Raw genomic sequence first — 14,486 nt, 5'->3', positions numbered from 1 at the left:
AGCTCATTCTTTATTCAATAATTTTATCAAATCAATAATATTTAAAATCACGATTCTTAATATTTTGTTAAATAAACGAAGAAATATACGCTTGAACGTTAAATGTTAATTAAAGTATAGACGTATGAACGCTTCTTTTTTTAAATAGTATAAATTCAACAAAATGAATAATTTGGTTAAAAAATCGCATTGTTTGAACAAGTTGTAAGTCTACCATAACTGACATCAACATCGTATCGCAGAGTTGGATGTGTTGCTTCTGCAGGCGCAATTTCACGCATAGTTAATATGGAATGGAGGGAAGAGAGGAAAAAAAGAGAAGAGAAAAGAAGAGAAAAAAGAGAGAGAAAGAAAAAAAAAGGGAAACAATGGCATGGAACGATACGGGATGTGGAAATTTAATTAGTAGGCTGCAATTACGAACATCACACTTATTTATGAGTTTCGCATCGCACGATAAACGGAGACCTCGTAGTTGCACACTTACGCGATTAAAAACTTGGAATTGCAAACTCATTGCCATTTTGCATTCATTATTATTTGTAAAATTTTTTATCTTCTCGAGTTAAATTTAAACAGATACTCTCTCTATCACTTTCTATCATTTTTATTATTTTTCATCATATCTGAAGAGTTTTTCTTTTCAATTTAACCTAACCTAATTTTCTATATCAGCTATGAATCTGCGATTCAGTAGATTAAATTTTTAATGAATCGCAAAATAATAAATATATCTAAACAAGTCAATCGAAATATTTACAATATAAATATATTAAATTATTTACATATATATTTTCACAAAATAAAAATTATTTTCAAATATATATAATTTTATTCAATTGTTATTCAAATATATAGTGATTATAGATTATCATATTTTTTTATTATTATTAAAACTTTTTAAATTTTATTTTATCTTTTTATTACTATATATTAATTTCTTATTGTACTTATTATTTTATTCTATTGACAGATAGCTTTTTTATCATAATGATTATTTTTTAATTTTTAAATTAAATTTTAAATAATTAATCGATTATAATTTTTATTATAATACAAAAAAATTTTAAAATATAAAAGAAATCTATTTATAAAAAATTTTTTTAATTTTTATTCTTTTTCTAGAAATCGAAAATACTAAATTGAAAATAAAATTAAATTTAAAAATTGAAAAATTTGAATATTATACATATAATACTACAGGAATAGTATAGTATGTGATATAATATCTATATAGTAATTAATCAATAAAAATAAAATATAATTAAACAGATTAATTACTATTTCTTTTAATAATACTTGTTCTTTTGTGGAACGATTAATTATTTTGTTTTATTATTATTATTATTATTATTATTATTATTATTATTATTATTATTGTCTTATAAAAAATTAGAAATATTTCTCGGAACATATATGTTTCATCAAAAGAAGATTAAAGAAAAAAATGTAAATTGATCCAAAATTTTTTTTATATCGACCAAGTGATAAACTATTTCATGAACTATTTTCCTACTTTTTTGCTAATGCTGACCGAACCTTATATACATCTTCTCATATTGAACTTTTTTTTATACGCGTGTATATCTACATAATAAAAGATGAAAAATTGTATGCAAAAATGCAAGAAACGAACAAGTTCCTCGAGTTCATCCATGAAATTGTTACGAATGTATACCGAGTTCCTAACAGTTGCGCCATGTTTTATCTTTTATATCAGCAAAACATGTAAAAATGTAAACTGGAACCACAAAATTTTATTCCGCTTATTTCATTATACTTTATTTAAAATGATGAAATATTATAATTTATGTGATTCTTTAAAAATTATATTATAATTGTATTTTTTAATTTTTTATTTTAAATATTATAAATTTTTAATAAAGATAATTTTTACATATTTGATAATATTTACAATTAAATCTTATTCTTTGAAATCATCTAAAATTATCTAAAATATTTTATTAATCTTTTAGCGGATAAGAAGTATGATCATTGTTTTTTTGATAAGATTTATATATGTTATATGATTTGACAACATATATCATTTTTTATTATGATTTCTTTTTTTGTAATATTTAAAAACATGTGACATCTTTTTCCATAAGGATAGAAAATTTAAAATAATTAATATAGTTTTATCGCCGCGGAATATATTCTATATTCTAATAGTATTCTTTAAATTAAACAAAAAAATATATACATATGTATATATATGAAATGACAATATTATATTAAAATAAATTAATATTAAAAATCATTAACTAAAAATAATGATTAACTAAAGATAATGATCTCCTAAAAAATTTATAATACAAATAGTTTTACTATTTCAAAGAAGATTTGAATATTTTAATGAGATAATCAAAATTTATGATTCTAGAGTATATCATTTTTCGATTGTTTTAAACTAAATTATTAGCAAATTTTAAAATAAAAGATTTTTTAATGAAATATCCGTGGATTGCTTGAAATTTATTCTATAATAAATTTCACTAAAAATAAAATAGAAAATTAAATAATAATTTTTTCATTGCGATGGCAGCACTATCTTGAAAAGACTATTGCTGATAGAAGAAATCTTCTGTATCAACAGCAGAAAATAATTGCTAATTAACATAAAGAAGAAAAAGAATAAACATCACATTTTACGGAATTTTATATCACATATTCTCAAATATCAAACTCAAAAAAGATTGAAATATTTTTTACGCTATCTAACATATTATAAATAATTTTTTTTTAACATAATATAACAATATAGCAATATAAATAACAAAATAAAAATCTATGTTTATATTTCATAAATTCATAAGTAAGTTCATACTTCATACTTCATAAGTTTTAAAAATTGAAACGAAAATATTATCTATCATTTTAATAAAATTTTTATCTACAAAAAAATATAATCATATTCGTAATTAGTTATTATTTTTTATATAATTTTATAAAATCATTTTTAAAAAGACACAATATCTAATGATTTTTGATATACTAACAATTTCGATTTATTAAAATTGAGAAGGAAAATATTCACATTTTATAAATATTTTTACAAATTATATTTTTGAAATATATTAAGCATGATATGAACGTGTCAATTTTGGAAAAGTTCAATTATAAGAAATGTTTTCAATATTAATTTTAAATTAAACATAAAATTAAAATATATTACACAAATTACACAAATATTCAACAAAAATAGACACATTTAAGAAAGAAATATATGAGAATATATATGAAATATATACATATATATGAATTGATTATAATGATTTAATTATTTTCATCTCTACGTAAATAAAAAGAATTAAAGTAAAAATAAAAAGTTAAAATAAATAAAATCTTCTACTATATTTGCATAAAAATTGTCAAATTATCTCTTGCCATAATGTATGCAAAAACTATTACACTTTCAAAGCTATCTTTGAATTAAATCATCAAATCTATCAAAAAAAACATTGAGATCTGATATAATGATTAAATAAATACATATTAAATAAGATTTAATAATAAATAATCTATAATTAACCTACAATAATATTTTATGTAATTATATATTTTTATAAATGAAATGCAATTACCACAATTTTTATAGACTGATAATATATAATTATATGCGCATTATAATGTGCATTGATTCATTTTGTTTTTAGATTTCAATAGCTTTTTGATTAACTGGAATAATGTAATTTTCTATTCACTTTAGCTACGCGATAATTGAAATATAATATATATATATAAATTTTTAATTTAAAAAAATTTTAAAAATAATATATCTTAGGATTGAAAATTGTTGCTTTATCAACATAATTGAATTGAATAATTGTATATTTTATTTTATACTCGTATTGTCCAAATTATAAAAAGCATACAAATACTTTAATTTTTTATACAATCAAGTTTCAAAATATAGATAATAAAATCCCTATAATCATTGACATATTATTGTACAATCAGATTTCAAAATATAGAGGATAAACTATATTTTATAGGGGGTATAAACTTCCTATAATTATTAGATATATTATTGTATATCTTATTTGTAATATAGGTATTTAAGCTGTACATATTTATATATTGTTATACGAATTTATTATATAATATATATATAATTTTTATTATATAATAAAAAATAAATTTATTAATAAATATAAGCATTTAAAGAAAATAAAATTAAAATCAAAAAAAAAAACACGTAAAAACATTTACACATTTTTTATATTTCCTAAATATTTCAATTTAAATATGGGAAAATGATTTGAAATAATAAATAATTGTTCATAAATTTTAACAATTGATAAAAAATGACTGACGAACGAAATTTTCGTTCATCTTATTATGAAAAGGTATATTTAAACTTATGTTAAATAATTCTTATGATTTTAGGTTAGAAAAAATAAAATATTACAAATAATTAAAAGTATATTATTCATCAATTATATAATTAAAATATAGGTAGGATTTCGTAGCGTTGAAGAAAAAAGATCTTTGGAAATATTACTTAAAGAACGTCCTTTTGATAAAGCAAAACTGAAACAGTTTTGCTTACGATTCACAGTTCCTGCTATATATAGAAATTTTCTTTGGAAAGTATTACTGGATATAATACCAGTTTATGTAGAAAGTCACGAATTTATAATAAATCAAAGAAAAGCAGAATTTCAGGATCTACAAAAAGCTTTAAAAATTGCAAAGATTTTAGATGATTATACAAAACCTCATTTAATGTTTCTCACTATGTGGTTATTACGTACTAGAAGAGCAAAACTTGATATGAATACTCAATTAGAATTTCCTCTACATAGGTCTTTAATTTTTTATTAAATATAATTATTAATCATAATTATCAATCATAATTTATTAAATTATTGTACTCATTATTAATTATTCTTATTTTAGAGCAATGAGCAGAATGGCTGAAACATTATGGCACATTGTTGATATAGATTCATATGAAGAAAAGCTTGTAGATACATATTGGATTTTATGTGGATTTTTAGATCAAGTACAAAGATTTCATAAAGAAATTAATAAATTACAAGAATGTACTTGTACTTTGTTAGAAAGAGAAGATCCAGAATTATACAAGCATCTTGTTAAAATAGAAGCACTTTATAATATTCCATATGACATTTGGTTTTCTTCATGTTTTGCAGGAACAATATCCAATGGTTCTATTGCAAAGTATATATATTTAATATATATATATATATATATATATATATATATATATATATATATATATATATAAAATATTTAATATTATTTATATATTTAAAATAAAAAAATATATCATAAAATGTATATTATTTATTTGTTACAGAATATGGGATAAAATAGCTGTAGGTGCATATAGAATTTTAATTTTTGTTACTGTAGTTACTTTAACAACTCTAAGAAGACTTCTAATGAGATGTGAAAATATTGATAGTATTTTAAATACAATTGCTAATGTAAAAATATATATATGTATATTTATTCATACATGAAATGCAAAAAATGATTAATTTTAAATAAATCTTTTTATTCTAGATAACAGAAGAAACTTCTGAAGTAATTGTTAACAAAGCAATTGAATCTTGGCAACAGAGTGGTTCAATATTAACAACTATTTCATAAAGAATATTTGAAAATATTCTTATAAGTAAAATTGTAGTAAAATATTATTCATTTATCATATTATTCATCATATTATAAAATAATTATATGAATATTAAATTTAATTATTTTCAAATGAATATAAGTATTTATGTATTTAAAGAACATGCTTTTTTATATTTTAAAAATAATTATTTTTATTAATGCATCCATCATACATTGTACATATACAATTATTGAGGTGTTATTAAGTCTTAAACTGGACTTTATTTTATATTATTATTCTTTTGTTTCTTTTGCAATATTATATTACAATAATATTAATGTATTCCAGTGTGTAAGAGCAAATTTTAATAAATATCTTTCAAATCAAGCAGAAATATAAAATTATTGCATGTTGTATCTATATTCTCCAAGAAATCTAATGTAAATAATTTATTGTATATTCTCAAAATTTTTGTTAAATATTTTTTTTATTATCAGACTCAATATTTCTAATAATTCTTTTGTATATTTATTGTACAATTATAATGGAATTTTATTCCATAATTAATCTTAACAGTGATATAAAAAGAAGATTACACTTCGATATGCATAGCATTTTATCAATGCTAAAATTGATTCCAAACGGAATAGTATTAATCGAAAATTTCATACAAATTGATTAGTTATTTAAGTTTTTACAAAAAAAATTTTATAGTGCAATTTATTTACATCTTTCTGATTAAAAAATATTATTCTTGGAGAAAAGTGAGATCATACAAAATTTTATTTTTTGCTCACGCATTGCACCATAATTTCATAAATTCTTACTATTTTCTAATATTACAACTCTTGAATAGAATTTCTGCTACTAGTCATTCTTTTTTCAATGAGATTTGAGCATGCTCTTTTATTGTTAATTAATTCATAATAAATGATAGCAACTTTGTATACATAATTGAAAAAAATTATAAATAACGAAACTATGTTCATTTCAAAATCTTACAATGTGTTATAAAATCATAATGATGTGTAAATTTTAGATTAAAATCAAAATTCATTGGCAGATTTCAAATTCAGAGAGTTATTTAGGCTATGGCAATGCACATATAGTTTTGCAGATACTAATTTTTTTTATAAAGTACAAGTAAAATGCACAAATATACTATGCTATTGTATTTTGTTAACATCAATGACTCCAATTTATAACATGCATATTTTAACATTTGAGAAATGCCATTAAGCACTCAATTAATAATGTTTGTAACATTATCAATCAAGATTTACCACTCAAATGACAAAGTATAATTTCATATAAATTGTTTTTTATTTTTTCTTTTTGATTAAGGCCATTCATTCTGTTGATGTCTAATTATTAAAATAAATATTTTATGCAAAGAAAATAGTTAACATACTTTACAAACATCAACTAACTCTTACTAGATATTATATGCAATTGAAAACTTATTTCCTATTTCAGCTATGTAAAGTTTCATTTACAACGTCTTTTTAACATTTTCTTCGGCAACTTTTCTTGCACTTTTTTTTCCTCATTAAATCAAAAATATATTTAAAGGAATGCATAAAAAATAAAACAAAAAACGCAAATAAATATTTTGTTTGCCAAATCACAAAAGTGTTATAGAAAATATCTTAAACTGAAGATTCATGATATTTGTGATCAAAGTAACAAGTGCTCTTGTCTAAATTAAAAAAATTGTTGCCTCTTATGTAATCTTAATAAGCGATGAATATTATACATGATAAAAAATGATTTTTGCATAAAAAGTTACATAATTTTTTTGTTATAAATCTAATAAAAATACTGATTATACAACTTTCATTCGTTTTATCGCATTGACGAACTACAAACTAGGAGTCACTGATAAATGATATCCAATGCTTCACTTGGTACAAGTTAATATTACAATTTCTTTCTTCTGGAAAAAGTGAAAATTCAACTTTTTATATAACAAAATTTCTAAAAAAATATCGAACGTAATGTTCAATTCAACCTAAATGTCATCAAAACAAGCACTGCTCGTAAAAACTTTTCATAACCTAAACATTAAATGGATTGATAATCCTAATATCAATCTCAGTTGTTGACTTAAAGATATAATATAATACAATATAGACAGCTTTCTTTTCCTTAAAGTCTGTGTGTAGTAGATGCACTTGATAGTAACCATTTCTCTAACTATAGAGAGTTTCGTCATGAAGGTACTTTTCTTTTCTTTTCTTTTTTTTTTTTTTTTTTTTTTTTTTTTCACAATAGCTATAGAGCAGCCGAGTTGCAATTGTCGACTAGAGGTGACAGCGGCCCTATTTTTCCTTTCCCACTTCCCAATTTGTCTCCTTCATAATGTACATCCAAGGATAAACCTTAAATTATAACAAAATTTTAATCCAAATATATACATATAAATATATGAATATGCGTAAATACGCGTATGATACATACGAAAAATTCTTATTGAATTATATGTATGTATGTATGTTATATAAAATATAGATGTATTTTAATTATATTAATAATACAATATTATAATTAAATATAATAGTTTTTGAATAAACAATCTCATTTTTATTCTTTTAAGTTTCTAGGAATCAATTTTATCATTTATTTAATATTTAATAAATCATCAATAAAAATATGTGAGTTTCATAATATAATCTACAATCTATCAGCAATAAATAATAGAATAATTGTATATTAGATTGTGTTAAAAAATAATCTATCAATAAAAATTTATATTTTTATATTTTTGATTAATTAATATTACTGATAGATTGCTGTCATTTTTTCAATGGCACACATATAATATTACATATATTGAAATATTATATATATAAAAATTTTATTTTATTAAAAAATTAAAAAAATTTATTAAAAATTGGAATTAAATTAAAAATATCGATTCTGTCTAATTAAATGTAAAGATTCATTTCTTGATTATGTTTAATAATTATATTTTAATATATTATATAAAAATGATATAGAAAATAATATTATTACTAACTATTATTGTTAATTCAAAATAATTTTAAATCTTAATTTTAAACCCACCACCAAAAAATACATCTGAATTTTAACATAACTGACAACCTTTAACGTACATTTCTGATATGCGTATTTACCGGAGGGCCTCCGGGAGGTGGATGGATGATGTAATGGACCTGTTGGCATTGTGTTTGATTCTGGTATAAATGCAGCTACTAGTAATGCACATATCACAAGTAATGCACCAAACACAAATGGTGGTCCTGGTACAAGCTAAAAATATCAATTTCTTTATAATTTTAGATTAAATGATTAATTAAACAATTATTCAATAATCGTCGATTATTAATAAGTATTTCTTAAAAATTATTTCTTTTAAATTTTATTTAAAATTATTTTTTTTTAAATTTACCTGGGTTACTATCTGTGGCATAATATCAAGATGTTGCGTGGCAGTTCCTGTTTTATTATTTTCCTCTAATGGAGATGGTTTTGCAGGGAGAGAAGGAGAATTATCGTTGAGATCAACACGAAAGAGATAAAAGATTACTCCAAACATTGCTGGCCCAAGACCATTACATAATCCACGCATTCCAGTTACCATGCCTTGTACTAAACCCTGCTTGTCTGCATCAGAATGCATAGATATGAATGCAGAAATTGCAGGATATGTAATACTTGATACTGCAGCAAGTACTCCAGCTGCCCACATCATCCTTAAAATTAGAAAAATGTTGAACAGAATTCATAAAAATCTTTTTTCAAAAATATATTGCAATAAAATATAATAAATAATATTTTTCTTATATTTTATTTTAAAAATTAAAAGTTTATAAAATTATAAACATTTTTTTATTATAAATATTTATTATAAACAAGATGTTACCATGTTTGTGAACCGAAGCCAAACCACATAAGTTGTAACATCTCAAATAAAAGACCTAACATTATGGTGTGTTTACTGCCAAGTGTTCTTATTAAAGGACCTAAGACACTTTGAGCTCCGACACTTAAAATTCCCACCACAGCAATAAAAATTGCTACCATTAAAGCAGTAAATCCCATAACTTTAGTCAAATAGACAAATATACAACTATACTGTCCTGCTTCAGGAAGATAGCTCAGGAACACAGTAATACACAACATTAAAATAGTATGATCTTTGCCAACCTAAAATATCATAATTACATTCAAATTTTTATTTTAATCATTTTATTATTATTATTGTATAAAATTACAATATTATATATGTAACATTAATTTAAATATTTTGTTTTTTATTTAAAATAGAATGCAAGATCTTATATTAATCAAAAAATATTTATTTTTAAATATAAATTCACTAATTTGGAATGATTTTAAATATATAAATTTTTTTTATATATTTATCACATAATATAAATAATATAAAAAATTACTTACCTTTCCAAGATAAGCAAAAGGATCTGCCTGCTCCCAAGATATAGGTGCTGGTGGACGAGCTTTTTCAGGCAAACTTTCAGGTACAGCCACTAATATAAAAAACACATCCAACACTGCAATAGCAGTTGCTAATGCAACCACAAGATTCTCTCCATATTCTTTCATAATATAATCTCCTAATGCTGGACTTATTACCATACTTGCAGCAAAAGTTGCTGATACCTAAAAAAAATTAAATTTATTTTAAAAAATAGATATTATAAATTATTTATTATATTAGAAATTTTTTAAAAAAATTAATAATGAGATACTAACCATACCATATGCTGGAGATCTTTGATGCTCTTCAGTAACATCAGCAACATATGCAAACACCACTGAAAATGTGCAAGCAAAGACACCACTGATGGAGATCATAGCAAAAAACCACCATGTATTAATGCTCATTAGAGGAATCGGCGCACATGTGAAGGCTACTGTGATGAGTAAAAAGAATTTTCGACCCCATACATCAGATAAAGCACCAATTAATGGTGCAGAAAGAAATGATAAGATTCCTTTAATGCCCATTATCAAACCATTCATCAGGAACGTATGATTTGGAAATGTGATATTTAATACAGAGATAACAGGCATGGTTAATAAACCCCATGCAAAAAATTCCAAAAATATTACAACCAGAGCATGATACACACTTGCCTCTCCAATACCGGAACTCTGTAAAATAAAAATAATAAAACATATAAATTTATTCTTCTTGTTTATATTATTAATATTAAACAGTTCATAAGCAGCCATGATATCTATTTGCTATACCCAGTAAATATGAAATAGTAAAAAGATCAATTTTATACAAATATAATGATATCAAAAGTTTTTTTTTTTAATTTACCAATAACTATAAGCATTTTGCAAATTGTGACAGCTGACCTTAAGATGTCTGTAGCATTGCTGAGCAAATGTAAGAGGAGGTGTGAGTTTAGCAATAGCATGTTCTTGGCTGTTGTGAATTTCAGAACAAGAGGGGCCCAGGCCCTCTGCTCCACCTTTTGCCCCAGGGGGCATGACCCCTAAGAAGTGCTACTATATATATTTCTTTCCATATTATGATCCTATCAATTTTTCATTTATCAGTTGTTCAGTTCCATATAATACTGTAATGAATAACCATGACTTAGGATTATCTCAATTTTGCATCTTCAAATATTCAATCTAATTTTCACAAATAATTTATTATTATTTTATATTTTTTTAATTATAACTTTTGTATTAACTCTTATTCAAAATTCTATTTTTGTTATATATTTTGTGAATATATTTAATCTAATTTTGCATATATATATTTTTTATTATATCACATGTCATTTTGTTTAAGAAACAATTTGTGCATATTCTTATTATTTTTATAGTTTTTATAATTATATAGATTTATATAGATGTTATTCTCAACTATATATATATATATATATATATATATATATATAAAATAATTTAATTAATTGCAACAAGCTTCTTTCTTATTTTCATAATATAAACTAATTTCTTTTATTATCATAATTTGTGCGATTAACAAAAAGTTAAAAATTATATTAGGAATACATAGTATAATTTTTTATTTTTTGTGGTATTATAATTTGATTCTTTATTTAAATAATTTTACAAATATTTATTATCATAATTTTTATTTTTATTTATTATTAATTTTTAATAATTTTTTTTTTTAATAGATTTCTTTCACTAAAACATAAATCTGTTTATTCATAAGCATAAATCTGTTCTTTATTTCTCTTTTTACATTTCTCAGCAATATAAAGACACAAGATCTCTTAAATATATAAAATATTATGCCAAAATTAAAATTGAAAAATCTATATATGAACATATATCTTAAAAATATATTTTTTTCTCTGTGTACAGCATTTTCAAAACATTTTGAAATTCTTATCACATTATAATCTATATTTTTTAAGGGCAGTTTGTTAAAGAGCACTACATTGTTAACAAATTAAAATTCAAAAAAATTTCAAAGATTTCTTCCCTTTTATGTAGCGCCATTTGAACATTTTCTTTGAATATCTTCGAACTTTTCTTCTTTTTTAAAAAAAACTATCATGTTTTTATCACACATGATTCAATTTATTACTTATTATCTAATAAGTAATGTGATAAGATTTTTAAAAAAATCTATTATTCAACAGATTATATATAATTTCGTTAATATTAAAAATTGCCACAAGAAATAATCTTTGACATCTAAATTTTTCATAAAACTTGTATATTGAAATGTTAAATTAATATCTATTACAAAATAGTACGATCAGTAATATATCGGATAGAATGATTTCTCTCGTATTTGATATTTCTTAATGTCATAACTTATTGTCAACACCTCTTCATTAAGATTCTCGAAAATACATAATAGCTATGTAACTTTTTCACTCTTCACTCTTATTTTTTTTCAATGTAATTATCAAAAATTTTGAATAAAAATCTAAATCACTGCATTGCAACTCTATCACCAAATCCCCACTTTTTACGACATCTAGCTATCGTTCTTTCATCACTTTAGATTGAATCTAACCTAAAAATCTTGTAAAATAGAATGATATTTTGTTCTTTGAATATATATAAATTATACTGGAATAAAAAATTAATCAATTTTAGAAAATATTACATGATTATAAATTTCATTCATTACATATTCTGTGTTTAAAAAGAATTATACAAATTACATATTGTTAGTAACTGATCAATATGCGCAAGTACGATATTATTCGAAGAACTACATATATAATATTGCTAATATAAAAAAGAAATTATGAATTTAATGTATTTCTAATAAAAGGCAAAAATATTTTGGAACTGGATAAAATATGTTTATTTTTATAAATGCACAATTTATGTGATTCTTGATAAATCATAATCATATGTTAAATTCCATGTTTTCTATATTTTTAAATATTATAAATGTAATTTCAAAAATTATTATAAATTAATAATATAAATATTTTTTTATATTCATAATTAAAACTTATATAAATTTATAATGAATTTATTAATCACTAAATTGTTTTTACAAGCATATATTTATCCTTTTTTTATTTTAAAATTAAATATTGTTTCTTTTTTTCTCTCTCTTTTGCTAAATATTTATATTAAATATTGTATTTTTTAAAATATATTTTTTATTGAATGTCTCAACAAAAACAAGAAAACATCAAAAATAAAAGAGATACAAATTAAAACATTTTCTATAAAATTTAACATGAAACATACATTATTCTTTTTATATTATGCATAATAGTTGTCAAATTTTTATTTTGACAAATTTTAATTAATCAAAAAAGTAGAAAACAATAAAAAAAAAAGGAAGTAATATTTAAATAAAATCAATTTTCTGTATATTTATAAAACAATTATAAATATTCTTTTAAATAAAAAATATAATATAACTGAAAAAATATAGTAAATATTTTATATTTTAACATATAAAAAACATTTTAAATCATTTTATAAAATTAAAATGAAACAAAGAAGCTGGTTGCAAGTTCTATTTCATTAATTATAAAATATTGAGAAATTTGAATAGAAGTTCAAATCATTTAATACACATTTAAATATTAATAAGATTATTATCATATTTAATTCATAATTAATATTAATATTTAATTCTCTATTTAAAGAGAATCATAAGAAATATTAGATTAAAATAAAAACATATAAAATTATTATACTTTTAAAAAATTTAATTAAATTTATGAAAAATATATAAATTATATTTTGTAATAATTCTCCATATAAAAATGAACCTTATTAATATATATATGTACAAAAATGGATAAAAAATGGACAAAAATGGATAAAAACTTAATTACATATTAATGTTATAATTATAAAACTCATATAATTTTTGTATTGATGAAAAGTTTCATAAATAAGTTGCGCTTTGTTTTAATTAATAATTCATTATTATAATTCATTGTCAAAAATAAACATAATACTTAAATAATTGTCGTTAGAATTTATCATGCACCGAACCAAAAATTGTACTTACTTTAAATATGAAATCAGAAAAAATATATAAACAAAAATCAAAATAACTTAAAAATCTAATAGATATTAAACTAAATATTTTAGTACCGTAATGACCCCATCCTTAATAATGAATTTTCGGCTTCGTACGATCATGCCCACGACCTTCTTTGAGACCTTGGCGGGCATATTCACGCACTGCGCGCACAGACTCTTCCGTTTTTTCAGTTTCATTAATTTCTAAAAATTCGATGACACTGTGCGAGTCATTTTTCTGTGATATTCTCACACAAACACAAAAAGCGTTATGAGCTTTAAATCTTTATAGTTGTATCTACATAATGTAACAATCCATAGTTAACCATGTCCGCAGGCTACTACAGACTATCAGGTGAGTGTAATATATTTCATAAAGAATGTAGAATAGAAAGTGTAACCAATGTAG

The 14,486-nt window shown here is 21.7% G+C and overlaps 2 protein-coding genes across 5 annotated transcripts; one reads left to right on the top strand and one right to left on the bottom strand.

The window, feature by feature from the left end:
• Positions 1-4,195: 4,195 nt before the first annotated feature.
• LOC725584 (TBC1 domain family member 7) lies at positions 4,196-7,850 on the top strand. The gene is made up of 5 exons (XM_006559968.3): positions 4,196-4,349; positions 4,459-4,808; positions 4,903-5,187; positions 5,327-5,456; positions 5,536-7,850. The coding sequence occupies exons 1-5, from the start codon at positions 4,308-4,310 to the stop codon at positions 5,620-5,622; spliced, it is 894 nt and encodes a 297-aa protein (XP_006560031.3). The 5' UTR covers positions 4,196-4,307; the 3' UTR covers positions 5,623-7,850.
• LOC552258 (hippocampus abundant transcript 1 protein) lies at positions 5,781-14,455 on the bottom strand. Of its 4 annotated transcripts, none has more exons than XM_006559971.3 (8): positions 14,150-14,442; positions 10,940-11,163; positions 10,325-10,726; positions 10,010-10,231; positions 9,474-9,757; positions 9,000-9,303; positions 8,725-8,860; positions 5,781-7,968 (listed from the first exon to the last, which is right to left on the bottom strand). In XM_006559971.3, exons 2-8 carry the CDS (start codon positions 11,072-11,074, stop codon positions 7,862-7,864), a joined length of 1,590 nt encoding a protein of 529 aa, XP_006560034.1. In that variant the 5' UTR covers positions 11,075-11,163; positions 14,150-14,442; the 3' UTR covers positions 5,781-7,861. The 4 variants fall into 4 exon arrangements, with proteins under 4 accessions (XP_006560034.1, XP_624637.2, XP_006560033.1 ...); XM_624634.6 differs by having other exon boundaries at positions 7,811-7,968; positions 8,704-8,860; XM_006559970.3 differs by lacking the exon at positions 10,940-11,163 and having other exon boundaries at positions 7,811-7,968; positions 8,704-8,860; positions 14,150-14,455.
• Positions 14,456-14,486: the final 31 nt, after the last annotated feature.

Source organism: Apis mellifera, linkage group LG15 (assembly GCF_003254395.2).
Source record: "Apis mellifera strain DH4 linkage group LG15, Amel_HAv3.1, whole genome shotgun sequence".
NCBI lineage: Eukaryota > Metazoa > Arthropoda > Insecta > Hymenoptera > Apidae > Apis > Apis mellifera.
Note: the sequence above shows the minus strand (reverse complement) of the source record. Positions and strands in the feature narration are given on the sequence as shown.

What these genes read in the sequence shown, in the direction of transcription:
- LOC725584 (XM_006559968.3), top strand. Translation starts at nt 4,308, where the DNA reads ATGACTGACGAACGAAATTTTCGTTCATCTTATTATGAAAAG. An exon ending in GTTCATCTTATTATGAAAAG is followed by an intron (nt 4,350 to 4,458) that starts GTATATTTAAAC and finishes ATTAAAATATAG; the next exon opens with GTAGGATTTCGTAGCGTTGA. An exon ending in TTAGAATTTCCTCTACATAG is followed by an intron (nt 4,809 to 4,902) that starts GTCTTTAATTTT and finishes TTCTTATTTTAG; the next exon opens with AGCAATGAGCAGAATGGCTG.
- LOC552258 (XM_624634.6), bottom strand. Translation starts at nt 11,074, where the DNA reads ATGCCCCCTGGGGCAAAAGGTGGAGCAGAGGGCCTGGGCCCCTCTTGT. An exon ending in AATGCTACAGACATCTTAAG is followed by an intron (nt 10,727 to 10,939) that starts GTCAGCTGTCAC and finishes TTTATTTTACAG; the next exon opens with AGTTCCGGTATTGGAGAGGC. An exon ending in CTTTTGCTTATCTTGGAAAG is followed by an intron (nt 9,758 to 10,009) that starts GTAAGTAATTTT and finishes ATGATATTTTAG; the next exon opens with GTTGGCAAAGATCATACTAT.